This window comes from Aythya ferina (assembly GCF_964211825.1).
Source record: "Aythya ferina genome assembly, chromosome: 6".
Taxonomy (NCBI): domain Eukaryota; kingdom Metazoa; phylum Chordata; class Aves; order Anseriformes; family Anatidae; genus Aythya; species Aythya ferina.
Genome location: NC_140303.1, coordinates 19,149,289 through 19,162,490, shown reverse-complemented (window position 1 = coordinate 19,162,490; position 13,202 = coordinate 19,149,289). Strand labels below are relative to the sequence as shown.

General features: G+C 59.4%; 2 protein-coding genes across 6 annotated transcripts in view; both read left to right on the top strand.

Annotated features, from left to right (window-relative positions):
• Nucleotides 1-2,467: 2,467 nt before the first annotated feature.
• Nucleotides 2,468-5,484, top strand: HOXD8 (homeobox D8). Of its 4 annotated transcripts, none has more exons than XM_084524548.1 (3): nucleotides 2,468-2,572; nucleotides 3,337-4,064; nucleotides 4,670-5,484. In XM_084524548.1, the coding sequence occupies exons 2-3, from the start codon at nucleotides 3,509-3,511 to the stop codon at nucleotides 4,963-4,965; spliced, it is 852 nt and encodes a 283-aa protein (XP_084380674.1). In that variant the 5' UTR covers nucleotides 2,468-2,572; nucleotides 3,337-3,508; the 3' UTR covers nucleotides 4,966-5,484. The 4 variants fall into 4 exon arrangements, with proteins under 4 accessions (XP_084380674.1, XP_084380675.1, XP_084380673.1 ...); XM_084524550.1 differs by lacking the exon at nucleotides 2,468-2,572 and having other exon boundaries at nucleotides 2,945-3,646; nucleotides 3,917-4,064; XM_084524549.1 differs by lacking the exon at nucleotides 2,468-2,572 and having other exon boundaries at nucleotides 2,939-4,064; nucleotides 4,673-5,484.
• Nucleotides 5,485-7,819: 2,335 nt separating this feature from the next.
• HOXD3 (homeobox D3) overlaps nucleotides 7,820-13,202 on the top strand; it is a 29,159-nt gene continuing 23,776 nt past the window's right edge. Inside the window, exon 1 of one of the 2 annotated variants that reach the window (XM_084523183.1) lies at nucleotides 7,820-8,229. The gene's annotated coding sequence lies outside the window, so the exon portion shown is untranslated. Of the gene's footprint in view, nucleotides 8,230-8,782; nucleotides 9,080-13,202 lie in introns of those variants that run through there. The other variant, XM_084523179.1, reaches the window with a different exon arrangement.

Genomic DNA, 13,202 nt, shown 5'->3' with positions numbered 1-13,202 from the left:
GAAACAGATTTTACCAAGTCCACTGATTAGTGGAAATGTATTTTGTTGAATATTCTACCGTGCTGAATCCTACCATCTTAGCGTTCATATTTTCGAAAATAACCGGTCTGTATGTGTGTGATTTACAGATAACAACACATAAACTATATTCTTGCCACTGAGCACTGTTAGGTTGGTTCTAGCAGAGGCTCTGCTAAGAAATTGTCACCAAGCCCACATCATTTCCTTTTAATATTTTATCTCAGGCACTATGACGTATTTTTATCTAGTATATTTTCATTTTTTTTTCCTTTTCTTTTTCTTTTACTTGCTTCTGATACTATGTGTGCTTATTTCAAAATGGCAGAAAGAAAATGAAACGTCTCGAACGTCAACGCGCAGTTCCTCCATGTAAATCGCTTTTAGTGTCAAACTAAACAATAATTTAATCCCTACCCGTTGGTTGTGTTAATGTATGTTTGTACATATGCACAGTCGCGTGCACACGCACACACATTATCCCGAATAATTCACAGGCATGTGTGATGGAGCGGGGGTAAACAAAGATTCATCTTTACTTTCGTTTACATAAATCAATCTTTAGATACATAAACGCACGGGCAAACAAAATAACATGTTCAAGACAAAAACGGAGAGCTCTGAAACTACCACACATGGAGTATTCGTGGTGTAATATGTGGGGAAACATGATCGAAAACGCGATAGCAGCGGTCTTCAAAGCTCAGGCGTCTCTGCTGGCTGCCATGTGTAAACGAGGCGCATTCTTTGTATGTAGTTAATTATAGCACTGGCAAAAAATTAAAAGAGGGTCACCGAAATGTGCTGAGAAAATGGCACTGGAAACTCCGACAGACACCACAACCACCACCACCCCCTCCCAAAAGAAAAAAACAAAAAAACAAAACAAACAAAAAAAAAGGAATAAAAGCAAAACCAAAAAGGAAAGGAAAGGAAAGGAAAGGAAAGGAAAGGAAAGGAAAGGAAAGGAAAGGAAAGGAAAGGAAAGGAAAGGAAAGGAAAGGAAAGGAAAGGAAAGGAAAGGAAAGGAAAGGAAAGGAAAGGAAAGGAAAGGAAAGGAAAGGAAAGGAAAGGAAAGGAAAGGAAAGGAAAGGAAAGGAAAGGAAAGGAAAGGAAAGGAAAGGAAAGGAAAGGAAAGGAAAGGAAAGGAAAGGAAAGGAAAGGAAAGGAAAGGAAAGGAAAGGAAAGGAAAGGAAAGGAAAGGAAAAGCTGCTCGTGACCGAGCTCGTCGAGAGGCGAACATAACACCGCGCCGATCTCTGGCGGCGGCAGCGGCGCCCTCCTGGTTCTGGCGGACCCCCCTTAGCGGCGGGGCTGAGGCCGCAGTGGGGCCGCCTGTCCCCTGTCCCTGCGTCCCTGTCCCTGTGTCCCTGTGCCCCTGTCCCTTTCCCCTGTCCCTGTCCTTGTCACTGTCCCCCTGTCCCTGTCCCTGTCCCCTGTGCCTGCCGCCGCGCGCCGCCAGAGGGCGCGCGCGCTCCACCCTAGGCGCGGTGCCGCGCCCCGCCGCTCCGCACCGCTCCGCGCCCCGCGCAGCGCTGCGCGCACCCCCCGCCGGGATCCCGCTTTCGCTGCCGGCTCCGCAGAGCCCCGCGGGGACGGTGCCGGGCATCCCGGCGGGACCCGCACGCGGGGGGCGGCCGCGGAATCTTGGCCGCAGCTCTGCGGGAGGCCGCGGAAGCAGCCGCTGCCCACCCCCCCTCCTCGCGCCGCGCAGGGCTCGGGCGGTGCTTTTGTGCCTCCCCCCTGCCCGGCCGCCCCTGCTCCGGCCTCGGGGGGTAGCGCTGCGCTGCTCTCTCGCTGTTCTTTCCCGCTAGCACCAAAAATCCGTGTGACCCCCAACACCCGGGGCCTCTCACGTCCCCCCCCCCAACCTGTCTGTGGGGTTAAGGGGGGGTTGTGTCAGCGCAGAGCGGCCTCGTTGGGGAGAGCATTTGGGCACCGCGCCGCTCTGGGCCCCAAAACCTAGGGCACGGGGGTTCCTGCGCCTCGGGCCTCGCTGGGCCGGGCGGGGGGCGTCACTGTGCCCTCGCTGGGCCCGGCACAGCCTCACCACGGCCGAGAGGCCTTTACCGGCCTCCGTAAATCCCTGCTCATGTGGAGGGACCCAGGCCGGCCGCCGAGACAAAAAGAGCAGCACGACGAGGGCCTCGGACATGGGGCGGGGGTGGGGGCGGCGGGGTGTGATGGGGAAGGAGCCTGCGATGTCTTTTATGTAACCACAAATATTTTTGTCAATTCACACCAGACGGTCACACGTGGCTCTGGTGGAGCCCGTATTAGATTTCACCTACATTTTTCGTCTCTGTTCAAAGCAGGGCGGACTCGAGCTCCTGGGGGTGTCTGCCCTTAAAAAAAGCTGGTTCCCGCTGCAGGAAGAGCGGTCCGCCAGAAGTGTTGTGAAGAGGGGACGGGGAAGACGGTGCTCCTCGGACCCGGGCAGTGGGGCCTGCGCAGCCTCCCGGGCCTCCTTCCCCGAGCCTCCAGCGCGGCGCAGGCCGAAGGCAGCGCTCAGCGCCCGGCCGTGCTCCCCCCGCGGGGGCCCGCAGCGAGCCCGGTGGGCAGCGCCTTCGCTCCTTCCTTCCTTCCCTCCTTCCTTCCTTCCTCCATCCCCGGGAGCCGGGCTCGCCTGTTTCCCTCGGACGGCGTCCCCGAGCGGAGCTGACCGCTCACCCACACGCCTTTCTTCCTCCCTCTCTCTGCCTCGGTAATGACGTCCTCCAAGGGTGAAATGATGGAAAGTATATTCATAGGCATGATTTCCATTAAGTATCAATTAACCTGCAGCCTCAGCCATGCGTGCACGGCGTCAAGGGTAAATGTGCATCTCATTTCCCAGCACTCCGCTCGCCTGCGAGGAAATGACCCGGAGGGCCCCTGCCCCTGCGAGCTGCCGCCCTCCCGCACCGGGACCCCCGGGCCGCCCTCGCAGCCTCCCGGCCTCCTGGCCGCGGCTCCCCCGCCGGCTCGGCCTCGGCGGGACGGGCGGCGACGCCCCGGGCAGCGCGCCCGCGGTTATCGCGCGGCATCTGCGCGGAGCCTCGCCCCGCGCGGCGGGGGACCGGCGGCTCCTGGCGAGCGCGCACCGGCGGGGGGAGCGGGGGCGCCGCGGCTGGGGTGGATCCGGGCAGGGCCGGGCCGGGTTTTTTTCTTGCCTGAGGAGCGGCACATGTAAACTGAAGCCAAAAGTCCCCCCTGAGCTCATGAGCGTGTGCGTGCGTGCGTGTGTGTGTGTGTGTGTGCGTGCGCGGGCTGCTGTGTGCCTAATAGGAAATAGTAAAAGCAGTGAGGCAGGTCATTTTGGGAGCGATTATATTCCAGTCCTGGTCACCGCATACACGGAGAGCAGGAGAGGGGAGCGCACGGGCTAGCGGCGGCGGCGGCACCATGAGCGCGGCGTAGAGGCACCGGCGGCGGCGGCGGCGGCTGCGGCGGGGGGGAGCAGCGCCCCGTGCCCGCGCCCGCGCCCCCGCCGGCCGCTGCCCCCTCCCCGATGAGCTCCTACTTTGTCAACCCGCTCTACTCCAAGTACAAGGCGGCGGCGGCGGCGGCGGCGGCAGCGGCGGCGGCGGCGGCGGCGGCGGGGGAGCCGCTCAGCCCCCCGTACTACGACTGCCACTTCTCGCCCGAGGTGAGCGGCCGCCACGCCGCCGCCGCCGCCGCCGCCGCCCTGCTCTACGGGAACGGCGGGGCCGCCGCCGGCTTCCCGCAGCCCGCGGCCGGCGGGGCGGGGGGCGGCGGCGGAGCGGCCGCGGACTTTTACCAGCCGGCCGGGGGGAGCCCCACGGCCGCCTACCAGCCGCCTCCTCCTCCCCCTGCCGCGCCTCCGCCTCCTGCCCCCTGCAGCGGGGTTACCTGTCACGGGGAGCCCGCTAAATTTTACGGATACGATAACTTACAGAGACAGCAGATTTTTACGACACAGCAAGAGGCCGAGCTGGTACAATATCCTGACTGTAAATCGTCCAGTGCTAATATTGGCGAGGAACCAGACCACTTAAATCAGAGCTCGTCTCCTGCTCAAATGTTTCCCTGGATGAGACCACAAGGTTGGACGCAGTCAAAATTTGCTTCCATCTCACGTCTGAGTTCGAAACTTTTCTTTTCCTCCTCCCGCTTCTTTCCCCCTGCCTCCCGCTCTCTGCCTCTGCCTCCCTCTCTCCCTGCCTCTCTCTCCGCGACTCCTGTAACCGCGACGGCTCGTGATAATAAAATAAGACAGGGAGCAAACAGAAGCCTCCGGGAAGGCGGCTGCCACCCGAGAGCAGCCCGCAAAACTCGCCTCCCAGGCACCCGGGCGCAGCTGACACGCACGGCAAGGCAGGAGGCTTGAGGGAGGGGGGCAGCTGCCAGATAGCAGAAAGGTGCCCCCTAAACTCGGCCCCGCCACCTCTGAAGGCGCCTGATGCATCGGCGTGGCTGGGCTTTGAGGGTCTTTTTATTATTATTATTATTATTATTTTTCCTGCGCCCGTCTGTATGGCTCTGGGCTCCTCCGGGTCCTCCGCGGTCTGCTTTCGCCCCGCGTCTCCATGCCGCTTCTCTCGAGGGATTTGTGGAGGGGCCCGAACTCTGGCTGCCCGGCCCGCTGCTGAACGCCGTGCTTTGAACGACAGCACCAACCCCCAAAATCCTGTGTTTTTGTTTTAAACAGCAGCGCCGGGTAGGAGGAGAGGAAGACAAACATACAGCCGATTCCAGACTCTAGAGCTGGAAAAGGAGTTCCTTTTTAACCCCTATCTGACCAGGAAGAGAAGGATCGAGGTGTCCCACGCACTAGGACTCACCGAGAGGCAGGTAAAGATCTGGTTTCAGAACAGAAGGATGAAATGGAAAAAGGAGAACAACAAGGACAAATTCCCCGCTTCCAGACAGGAGGGAAAGGAAGGGGAGGCCAAAAAGGAAGCACATGATCTGGAAGAAGACAGAGCAGAAGGCCAGACGAATTAAATTTTGCCCTAAAAGCCTTGGAGAAAGGCTATCGAAATAACGAGCGCCACAGCCCGAGACATCTCGGCCCCGTGTCCCCCTGGACAAAGTCCTGCGGGGGACGAGTGACCCCGTGTCCTCCGCCTGACGTCCCCCTGCTTCGGGTGCTTCGGTGCTTGCGGTTTTGTTGCGTCTTGGTCTTAACCGTTCCCGGAACAATCTCTAGATTTAACAGTTCATCTAGTCCCTTTTTTTTTTTTTTTTTTGGAAATTTGATACAGAGTTTGTAGCAATACATTTCTAATGATATATATATATAAATATATATTATTTTTTTGCAATATTAAAAGACGGTTATTGCGGGAATCGACATAAATTTCCAATGACAAATACCAATAAGCGAGACATTTAGCAATGCTTTATTAATCAAGACAAGTGCACTCGTACTATTTTAATTCTTGTTCTTATCTAATGTTGAGTAAATTAAATAAATTTAATAAATTTGAATAAAAGATCTTAGAAATATATAAATCTTCTACTATTGATATTTGATTAAAATAAACCAAATTTATTCAAATATAAATTCGACAGGCTTCCTGACATCCTTTCTGCAATTCACTTCTCCAACAAGCGCCGGAGCCTCTGGGATAATCCCATCCGCATTTCCCCTGTCTTTCTTCTCACACTGGAAATTTGGGAGGTGATGGAAACGGCCCCTTCCAGTCCAAGCCCTGCCTTGGCCCCCAGCCCTGGGCGGGGTCCCTGCGCACCCCCCTGGCCACCGGCTTGTCAGGGACGTGGAGGTGACGGGTCTGACGGACATGAGGACCACGACCCGCGCTCCTTCCGTGGGTGACCCCACGCTCCGTGTCGGCCCTGGACCCCCCCGACGCGTGCCCCTGGGCCTTGCTTTCGTGCCAAGCAGCGCGGCCCACGCCCCCGCGGCGCCGTGCACGCTGCCAGCCCGGGGGGGAAGGAAGGGGGGCAGCAGCGGGACCCCCCGGGGCCTGGCCGGCTTCGAGGGGCTCAGCCGCGGCCCCCACCCGTGGGGGGCTCCCGGCCCGGCGAGGCCCGTCAGCCAAGCCGGGCCCAGCCTCCCCCACGGGGGGCGGGCGAGCAGAGAAGAGCAATGTGGTTGTGGCCTTGCGTGGGGGGGGGGGTTCGGGAGCTGGAAAGGTTTGCGGTCCCAAAGCAGGCGTAAATACAGAAAAGGGCATTCCTCCGACGTTGCGGCCCCGGGTGGGTGCATTTTGCTGCTGCCTCACGCGAGTGAGGGGAAGCCGAGCCCAGGGGCAGACCCTGCCGCCGCGCCCGGAGCGGTTTCCGCAGCCACAGGAGGAGAAATCCGCTCTGAGCAGCAGAGCGCTTTCATTTATCCCCCCTTTTCTTCCGTCCCCTCCCTCTTGCTCGCGGCGGGGTCGGGCAGATCGCACTGTCTGACGGGGCGGCCGGGAGCAGCCTTCGGGAAACAGCAGGCGGAGGGGATGAGCCCCCCCAAGATTTCGGCGTCGCTTTTTCCCCGGCGCCTCATGGCTCCAGAGAGCGATGGCTGTCTGGAGGGAAGCGCAGGAACGCGGTGCGACATGCGACAAACTCGGGCTATCTGCCCGAGAAGCAAGAGCGCTGATCCCCGTCGGAGCAGGCACGAAGCCGGGGCCCTAGCCAGTCCTCCCCGGCCCTTCACCCACCGCCCGCTCCCCCGGGGACACCGGCAGCCTCCCTGCCCCTGCAGGGTCCCCACACCACCGAAATGGCCGGGGCTGTCTGGCCCGTGTTTGGGTTTTATACAGCGGGCTTGGTTCATTGCGTTCCCCTTCGCCTCCCTGCTCTCTGCTGCCCAGCAAGGCACGCTTCAATTCCTGCGAAGCGCCAGCTCTAGAGGGAGGCAGAAGCAAGCGGAGTTATTGTTCTGGTTTTATTTTAATCGCGTAATTGCTTAAAGCTTGTAAACGCGTGGAAACTGCGGCAAAGCCGTGAAGTAAACATTTTGCTGCATGAATTTGCATAAGTGCGCCGGTACCCCTAGTGTCCGAGAAGGATGTGGATCTGGCTGTAAGGAAACCGCCTGGCACTGCAGCAGGCTGCCCTTTCGGAATAATTCCCGCACCGGCGGCACCGGCACGTCGCCTCCCGGGGCCTCCCAGCCTCCGTCCTCCGCCGCCGTGGTGGTGGAGGCTCGGGGAGAGGCGGAACGGAGCCCTCCGCGTCCCCCCCTCCATTTCCCGGGCTAACGTTTGCTCGGGAAAGAGCTGCTGCCGTGGTTGTTTTTAATTTCCAGACAAAGAGAACGAAATTAAAATATTCCTGACGAAGTTTCCGTTAGCGTTGCTTTCCCAGGGCCGACTGGGAACGCAGCCACGCAGCCACAAACAAGCACTGGGGTGTGCACATCGTTTGTAAGGGCCTAGTGGTAACGGGGACTGTCCCTATCTTTTTTGTTTTGTTTTGTTTTGTTTTGTTTTGCCAAAAAAAAGGAGATTTTTATGTACTTATAAAGGTATTTCCCGCCCGTAGCCTGGCAGACGAATCTCTCCCTCGTTTTTACGCGGAGTCCTGCTGAGAAAAAGAGAATCGAGGCAGGAGCTGGCCCTGGCGGCCGGCAAACCCTCCGTGAAAAAAGGGCCGTCGAGCTGCGGAGCCAGCAGCGGGCTTTGGGGAGGGAAACGCCGCAGACGTGTGGGTCGCGGCGGAGAGGGGCCGCCTGTGAGAGCCGCAGCGCGGTGACCCGGAGCCCTGGGTGTGGGCAGGATTTGTCCCTTCCCACGCGGGGCAGCTCTGCGCGGCCGTGAGTGCTACAGAGGCCCCGGGGAAAACACCCGGTGCCTCGGCCAAGGGATGCGCGGCACGGGTGTGATTTTCACGGGCGTCTAATTCACTGAAACAGCATGTTTAAAAGACCCCAAGTCGTTAGGAGGATTTATTTTGTCTAGCTTTATTTTCCAGGCAGGTACGACAAACACGGAGGGCACCAACGGATGGCTCTTGCTGTTCTCTGAAACAAAAACGAGCGAGAAACAAGCACAATTTTCGTTCACTGAGCCGAGCACTCCCTGTGGGCATGGGACAATGTTTTAGCCTTTTCGGAGTGTTTTCTGCGAATTACATTTTGCCTTCTCGGTGGCTCCCCCTGGTCCGAGCGGCCCCGCGGAGGTTTTGAGGCGGAAGCAGCCCCGCACGAGGAGGCTGCGGGGAGTCCCCGCTCCGTGACAGCGCCCGGCGCAACCTGGGGGACCCCCAAACCCCGCGGTGGGGACACGGCATCAGCTCGGCTCAGGCTAGCTCTAGGTCGGCGGCGACTTCGGCTTCAGTAGTGGGCGCTAAAGGAAACACGTTTTCTTTTGGGGCCCGGCTCCGCGGGGGGGGCGGAAGGCGGGCTACGGCCCCCTTTCGTTGGGGCAAGAAGCGGGTCCACCGGAGGGGCAGTTAAGAGCCCCCCTCTTATCCCCTACCCCCGTGGGGCTCCAGGGGCTGGCGGCTGCTGCGCGGAGGGCGAGCCTTGTCCCCGCTGCTCCGCGGAGCTCCGCGCCTCTGCCCGCGCCCGCGGGGCCCCGCCGCCCCTCCGGGGGCGCGCAGGCCGCGGGCAGGCGGGACCGAGGAGGGGAAAAAAAAAAAAAAAAAAAAAAAAAAAGTGCAGCGCGCAGGCGAAAGAAACATGGCGCTGGGAAGCAGTATGTGCAAAATCCGCAAGGAATTGCAGTAAATTCCTTTTTGTTTGAAGAAAATTTACAACTTGGTAATAGACCTTTTTATGACCTATTTGGGCTCGTCATTGGCTGCGGCTGGTCATGTGCAGGCAGCGAGCGCTTTCATGGCCTTTTCCTGATTTCCCTGGCGAATTTCCCCCTGCATTCTGCCTTCAGAGAGCCTCAGCCCCTCTTTTCCTAACCTTTGTCTACGCTGAGGTGTACGGCAGTCGCCGTGATGTCTGTGCACCGCTCCCCGCATCCCACGGCCGGCCCCGCCGCCGCTGCCCCGACACCTCCCCGGCCCCGCGACGCCTCCTCGGCGGAGCCCCGCTTCATCCGCCGCTCCGTGCCCCCGCCGCTGCCTCCGCCACTCGGATTGCTACACGGGCGCAAAATGGATTACAGCGACCCTCCCGGGCTCCTCTGCAGGCGGGCAGAGCCGCGAAGCGGTAAGCACTCGGCTCCCCACGGGCTGGCCGCCGCCGCCGCTCCGCGCCCGCACACGGCCCCGCACGGCAGGGGAAGCGGGGCACGGCGCCGAGCCCTGCCCCCGGCCCTGCGCCGTCACCTGTCCCTCGGAGCCCTTATTACTGCCGCTATTCTCATTAGCGGGGTGGCAACTAGAGCCGTTACCGCTACTGCTATCCCAAACAGTCCCGGCCGGGCCGTGCGCGGTGGGGCGCGGAGCGAGCCGCGGCCCCGCGCAGGGCAGCGCAGGGCTGGCTGCAGGGCGCATCCTCCAGCGGGAGGCCCCTCGGCTCTGGCTGTGCTTCCCCTGCTGGGCTGGAGCCCTGCGCCCTATTTGCGCGCCGGGGCTGCCCTTTGAGGAAAGGCGCTGGCGTAAGCTGGCAGCGGAACAGGTGCTTCCTGCCGCCCCGCCGGCAGTACGGCGCTGCTGCCCCCGGCCGCCGCTTCCCTACCGCCAGCCCCGGGCGGCTGCAGCGGGGCGAGTGCGAGAAACCGCGGGGCTTGTGCCGGGGTGCGCACGGGAGATGGGATTTGTCCGCCTTGTCTGCAGACGCGTGCGGGTCCCGCACCGCCTTGCCTATCCGTGTGTGTGCACCCGCTGCCTGCGTGTGTCTGTACGTGGGTACACCTCTGTGGAACACACCCTGAATTATATTATTTTGAAAGTGCCTCTATAAATTCTTTATCTTTATATATATATATACATTATATTGTATATCTCCGCTTTTAAAATGTTAGTCCGCCGTAGAAAATCCGCTGCCTTGTATTCAGCGCTCACAGCGTTGGTCGATGACAGAAACGCACCATGCCATTGCACTGGAGGAATTTACCAAATCGCCATTTACCTCAAAGGCAGCCACTTATTTAACGGTAAAGCAAAATTAAATTATGCCTTGATTAAACCATACCCAAGGAGTGTGGAAAGGCGTGGAGCCTGTCCCTCATACATATTTTGAAGCCACGGGGGAAATTCTTCTTTAATCCACCCCCGAGCACCTATTCTGCTTGCAAAAGCAGAGCCAGAGCCAGGCTAAGCGATGGGGTGCCTTTCCCTCCTGCTCTCGCAGTCTGCGCTAGCTGACCGCCCCGCGCTGCTGCAGGATTTGGGGATTATTTGGGAGGAATCGTTTGCAACACAGCACCAGTCTTCGAGAGTAACTTGGAAAGTATGTATTGCATTAGGTATCAGCCTCTGAATACCTCCTAGGTGACACAGTAATTATAGCTGCTTGATAATAAATCTCTCCAAAAATTTCGAAAAATCCTGTCCTTCAGCGCTTTTCAAATTATTCGTAGCCTGCGGGAAAACAAGAAAACGAAAGCAGGGTGTTCTAACGAATTCTGGTGTGCGTGTGTGTCCACATGTTGACACATACGGATACACACACGCATTTACGATCCCACTAGTTTATGTGGGTGTTTGGCTTCTTTTTTCCCCTCCTAAACGTCTTCCTTCCTTTTGTCCTTCTCTCTCTCTCTCTCTTTTTTTTTTTTTCCTTTTTTTTTTTTCCTTTCATTCCTTTCATTAACATTAAAACACACATACGTATGTGTATGCTCTTAAATATGCCTATGTGTGTCTATTCCTAACAACGCCTTTATGCACATATCTATGTATATACGACATATATGGAGATCACATTGTTATTTATATTTGTATAAATACATATAGAGAGCCTGTATGTCTGTATATGTGCATGTGCGCTGAAAATTGTGGAATACAGTTTTCGCATTCAGATTTCTCACACCTGCTTCATTTTTTTTTTTCACCGTGGTTAACAGAATTTATTACTCATCTTTTTTTTTTTTTTTTTTTTTTTTTTTTTTAAAGGAAACAGACGATTCCTAACCTATACTTTACTGACGTAGGGGCTGTAATAGAACAACAACAAAAAATAACAACCAGGAAATTGCAGCTCGCGCTCCCTGGCAATACTCAGGTATTGCTGGCGCCGACTGCCATTTCGGAAGTAGTCAGGCTGGGGTCCCGCTTAGCCGCGGAAAGTTGCCTGGAGGAGAAGGGTAGCCTCGGCTCCCCGAGTCTGGCAGGGGGGTGCTGCAAGGGGGGAAGCAATGCGACCTGTGGACCCGAAAAACCCAGTAAGACTAAGAAAAGAAAATACACATTGGTTTTGTGCTCTTAAGAACCGCTAATCCCACCGATTCGTTTATGTCCCAATAATGTTTCTCTTTTCCCAAACAAATATATTTCTCACGGGGTGTTTTATGAGCGCTGGGGGCAGAAAAAAAAATCGGAACAAAGACAGTATTTCACCCTTCGGTTGGCAGGCAGCTGTTAAAGGTATTTACGGCTCTACTGCAGTGCGGCACTCAATGCTGCTGTAGTGCGAGGGGAAAAAACAGGAAGTGAAAGGGAAAGATGAGGCACAATAAACCTTGCAGCGAGGCTTTGGGGCCGGGCTGGGCGCGGAGGAAGGGTCCCTGCCAGAGACAAGAGGCAATAAAACCGCATTCAGTGCCGCGGGGGCTGCTCACACCCCGGAACCTCCGCGGATGCGCCTGGGGGAGGGGACGGCCGGGGAGGGGGGCACGGTGGGATCTCCCCCACCCGTGCTCCTCCGGCCTCCCCTCGAGGAGCACCCTGCGAGGCCGTGGGGGCCGTGGGGACGGCCGGCCCCGTCCCAGCCGCCCCGCCGAGCGCCTCCAGGTGCGCCCCGAGGGGGCGGCCCCGACGCGCGGCGCCTCCGCGGTCCCTCGCGGAGCCCGGCGCGGGCGCAGTGGGATGGGGTCGGCCGGAGGCTCTCGGGCCGCTCAGGGCTGCGCCAAGCTCCGCGGAAGCCTCCGCTGTCGAGGCCCGGCCGTGGGGTGGGCTCTCGTGGGACGCGTTAGGGACGCCGCGGCCCCGACGGCGCGGTCCAGGGTCACCTGCCCGCGGTGCCCGCCCTCGGGGCCACCGGGCCTCGGCGCGGTGCTGCCGCCGGGGGCGCGGCAGGGCCCGGCGCTGCCACCAGCCATTTTGTCTCCCACGGCCTCTTCCAGGAGAAGGCGCTGTAGGACAAGCCTGGCCGCCTTCCCTGCCCGGGAGAGGGGCCCTCCGCCCCGCCGCCCCCCGCTGCCCGCCCCGGCCCCCGGCCCGCAGCCCCGGCCCACGCCCACGGGAGAGGCCCACCGGAGGGCCGGGAGCACCGCCGCTCTTTGGGGGTTCTCCCCCTGGAAGTCGCCCCTCTACCTCCAGCGACGAGGCCTCCGGCCCGTCCCGGGCCCTGCGCGCATCCTTGTGGCCCCAACGCGCCCCCCGAGACGGGCAGCGACCCTGGGGCTTACGGCGAGCGCCCCGCCGCCCTCACGGCCCCCAGAGCGCCGCCGATGTCGGGCTGCCACCGCATCCCCGCCCGCCCCTTCGGCCTTTTCGATGTGTCCCCCGAGCCGGGACGGCGGGTCCCCCTTCTGCCCCTCACCTGCAGCCCCCGGGGCTCGCCTTCCCCTGCCGTCGCCCGGACGTGACCCCGGCGGCCCCCAGGCCGTGCCTGCCCGAGCCCGCCGCTCCCACGGCCCCCGGGCTCCCCTCCCTGCCCCTCGCTCCTCGCCCTCTTCCCCCGCGGCCCCGGGGAGCCGCCGCCGCTGCCCCCGTTTGATGTCGGGGCGCGGCCGCCGCCGCCCTGCCCGCTCCCGGGGCTCCGCTGCCGCCGGCTCTGCCCACGGGGTGCTGAGGGCAAGGGGCCTTTGCATCCCCACATCCTGCTCGGCGAGGGCAGGGGCGTTGGGGTGACTGCAGGAAGGTCGGGGGTGCGATAAAAGCAGGCAGCGCTAATGGCGTCGGACGCTCTCAGGGCGCTCGGTCGGGCTTCAAAGGGAGAGCTGGAGCCTGTCATTTGGTCCTGGGGGTAGGATGCTGGTCCTGGAGGCTATCAGGTAGCATCAGGAGCGACGGCGCTTTACCCATGCGATTCAATTTCCCCAACCCTTTTATCGCAACAATTACCAGAGGTAAACCAATTATTATTGGGTTACTTCAGTCCACAGCTTATCCACCTCCAGATCATCAGCCCCGAAAATGAGAGCTGTCATAAAAGCCTAGAGAATGAACTGGCCAGAGCTTCAAAGTCAACTTTCACATCTGCATGTTAGAATAGGAAATGTGAA

What these genes read in the sequence shown, in the direction of transcription:
- HOXD8 (XM_084524548.1), top strand. Translation starts at nt 3,509, where the DNA reads ATGAGCTCCTACTTTGTCAACCCGCTCTACTCCAAGTACAAGGCGGCG. An exon ending in TCCCTGGATGAGACCACAAG is followed by an intron (nt 4,065 to 4,669) that starts GTTGGACGCAGT and finishes TGTTTTAAACAG; the next exon opens with CAGCGCCGGGTAGGAGGAGA.